General features: G+C 44.8%; 1 protein-coding gene across 2 annotated transcripts in view; it reads right to left on the reverse strand.

The window, feature by feature from the left end:
* Nucleotides 1-1,880, reverse strand: part of LOC106521388 (transforming growth factor beta-1-induced transcript 1 protein) — a 15,315-nt gene that overhangs the window by 1,899 nt on the left and 11,536 nt on the right. For both annotated transcript variants that reach the window (XM_014013935.1, XM_014013936.1), the window contains 5 exons: nt 1,223-1,307; nt 867-1,067; nt 607-780; nt 437-518; nt 51-199 (listed from right to left, as the gene is read on the reverse strand). In XM_014013935.1, coding sequence (XP_013869389.1) covers nt 51-199; nt 437-518; nt 607-780; nt 867-1,067; nt 1,223-1,307 — 691 coding nt within the window. The remainder of the gene's footprint in view (nt 1-50; nt 200-436; nt 519-606; nt 781-866; nt 1,068-1,222; nt 1,308-1,880) is intronic.

Here is a 1,880-nt window from a genome sequence, read left to right on the forward strand (position 1 = left end):
TATATATATATATAAACTCCTCTCTAGATTTGACTAAACAACAAACTCACTCTGCATACGAAACACTGTGGGTGCCAGAGGGAGCTCAGAGCTGAGATATAGTTTTCCAGAATAGGTTTGCTGCAGCCCTGACAGCGGGAGGCAAACAGAGTCAGGAAGCACTGCTGACAGTACTGCTGGCCCTCCCGGTCATGGAAACCTGCAGGAGGAACAAAAACACACCAAAGGAGGTTTTCCTGCAGTTCAAAAGTTTATCCAAAAAAAACCCTTCAAATTAACAGCTTAACAACAGATAAAAATAGCCTCTCCTGTGCTCCACGTGAGTCTGGTGCTGTTTAGTTTTGCCTTGAAGCTCTAATTTTGTCCACTTTCATGCCCAAAACACTACAAAGATATTCCGATTTCATCTAATTTTGGCAGGATTTGACTTCCTTACCTTCGTCTCCAAAGGTGCGGCTGCAGTTGACGCAGCAGAAACACTCTGGGTGCCAGTTCTTGTCGAGAGCGGTGACCATTTTCTGAACGTCAAAGGAAGCAAAAAGGACGATTTTTAGCCACTCGTGACAAAAACACCCTAACAGAAATGGTGGCGCCTGAGCGTCTCACATTCAGTATGGGTTTACTGCAGTGGGCGCAGTGTGGGGAGAAGAGGCTGAAGTAGTCCGGCTCGCAGTACTGCCGGCCGTCCTTCTCAAAGAAGTTGCGACTTCCTAACTCCGTCTCGCACTCGGTGCACACAAAGTGCTCCGGGTGCCACACCTTCCCCAGAGCCGTCACCACCTGCACAAACAGGAAACCAGCTCTTTAAAAAAATTAAAAAAGGATCACAGCTGTGATCTGCGGTAGATGATTGGATTAATGTTCACCTGTCCTACAACCGGCTTTTGACAAGCTGAGCAGTTTCCTTTGGAGGACGTTTGAACTCCTTGTCGGCTGAGGTCTGATTGGAGGAGGCCCAGCATGCTGTCCAACGAGCCTCCGGAGGAGGTCTGGGTTGGGGCAGGGGGCTGTGGGGGGATTGCGGGCTGCTGTGGTGCTGTAACCACCGGGTTGACAGGTGGAGTTGGCTAGAAGAAGACAGAACACAGTGAAGACTTTTATCTATGACATTTGTGTCTTCTGAGTGCACAAAAAAACAACTGCAAAGATCTTAAAATGAACAAACTGGAGGTGTTTAGACTGAAAACATTTACTTCTATGAGGATAAAAGTCTTTAACCTACTGTAGTCTGGACTCTGAAGTCGGACAGAGAAGCCATCAGTTTGTCCAGCTCCAGTGTAGCTGATGTTGCTGAGGGTTTTGCAGAGCTAACACACACAGACAGGCAAGAAAATCAACAAAATATAAATCTAAAAGCGTGAAATGGCCTAATATCAGTGTGGCAACCATGCTAAACTATAGGGGTGGGAATCTTTTACACTCTCATGATTCAATTCGATTTGGATTTTTGGGGCCGTGATTCAATTCAAAATCTTTTTTTAAATTAAAATCTGATCATGTGAGCCCATTTGTTGTGTTCCCAAAGTGCTTCATCTTCATTTTGCAAACCTTGCACACAGTGAAACTCATGTCAAACTCAAACTTATTCAGTAAAAAACAAAATGAGTCCAAATCTGTGCGTTCAATGAAGATGGGGCATGGTGAATCTCTCTTTCCTCCAATTTTGTAGTTTTCTCTTTGTTTTGGCGCTTTCTGTGCATTCATACCTTCCAGAACTAGCTGCAAGGTGACGTCAGGACGGCCCACAGTTATAAAATGGAAACTAACAGCCATTGGATTTGCTTGATTTTTTATTTTTAAAAATTGATTTTCACCTTCAGGTGAAAATGAAGACCCCAAACCCAGACCCAAACCAGTGGTTATTCCGTATGTTGCGGGTG

The sequence above is a fragment of the Austrofundulus limnaeus genome, unplaced genomic scaffold, assembly GCF_001266775.1.
Source record: "Austrofundulus limnaeus strain Quisiro unplaced genomic scaffold, Austrofundulus_limnaeus-1.0 Scaffold108, whole genome shotgun sequence".
In the NCBI taxonomy this organism is placed as follows: domain Eukaryota; kingdom Metazoa; phylum Chordata; class Actinopteri; order Cyprinodontiformes; family Rivulidae; genus Austrofundulus; species Austrofundulus limnaeus.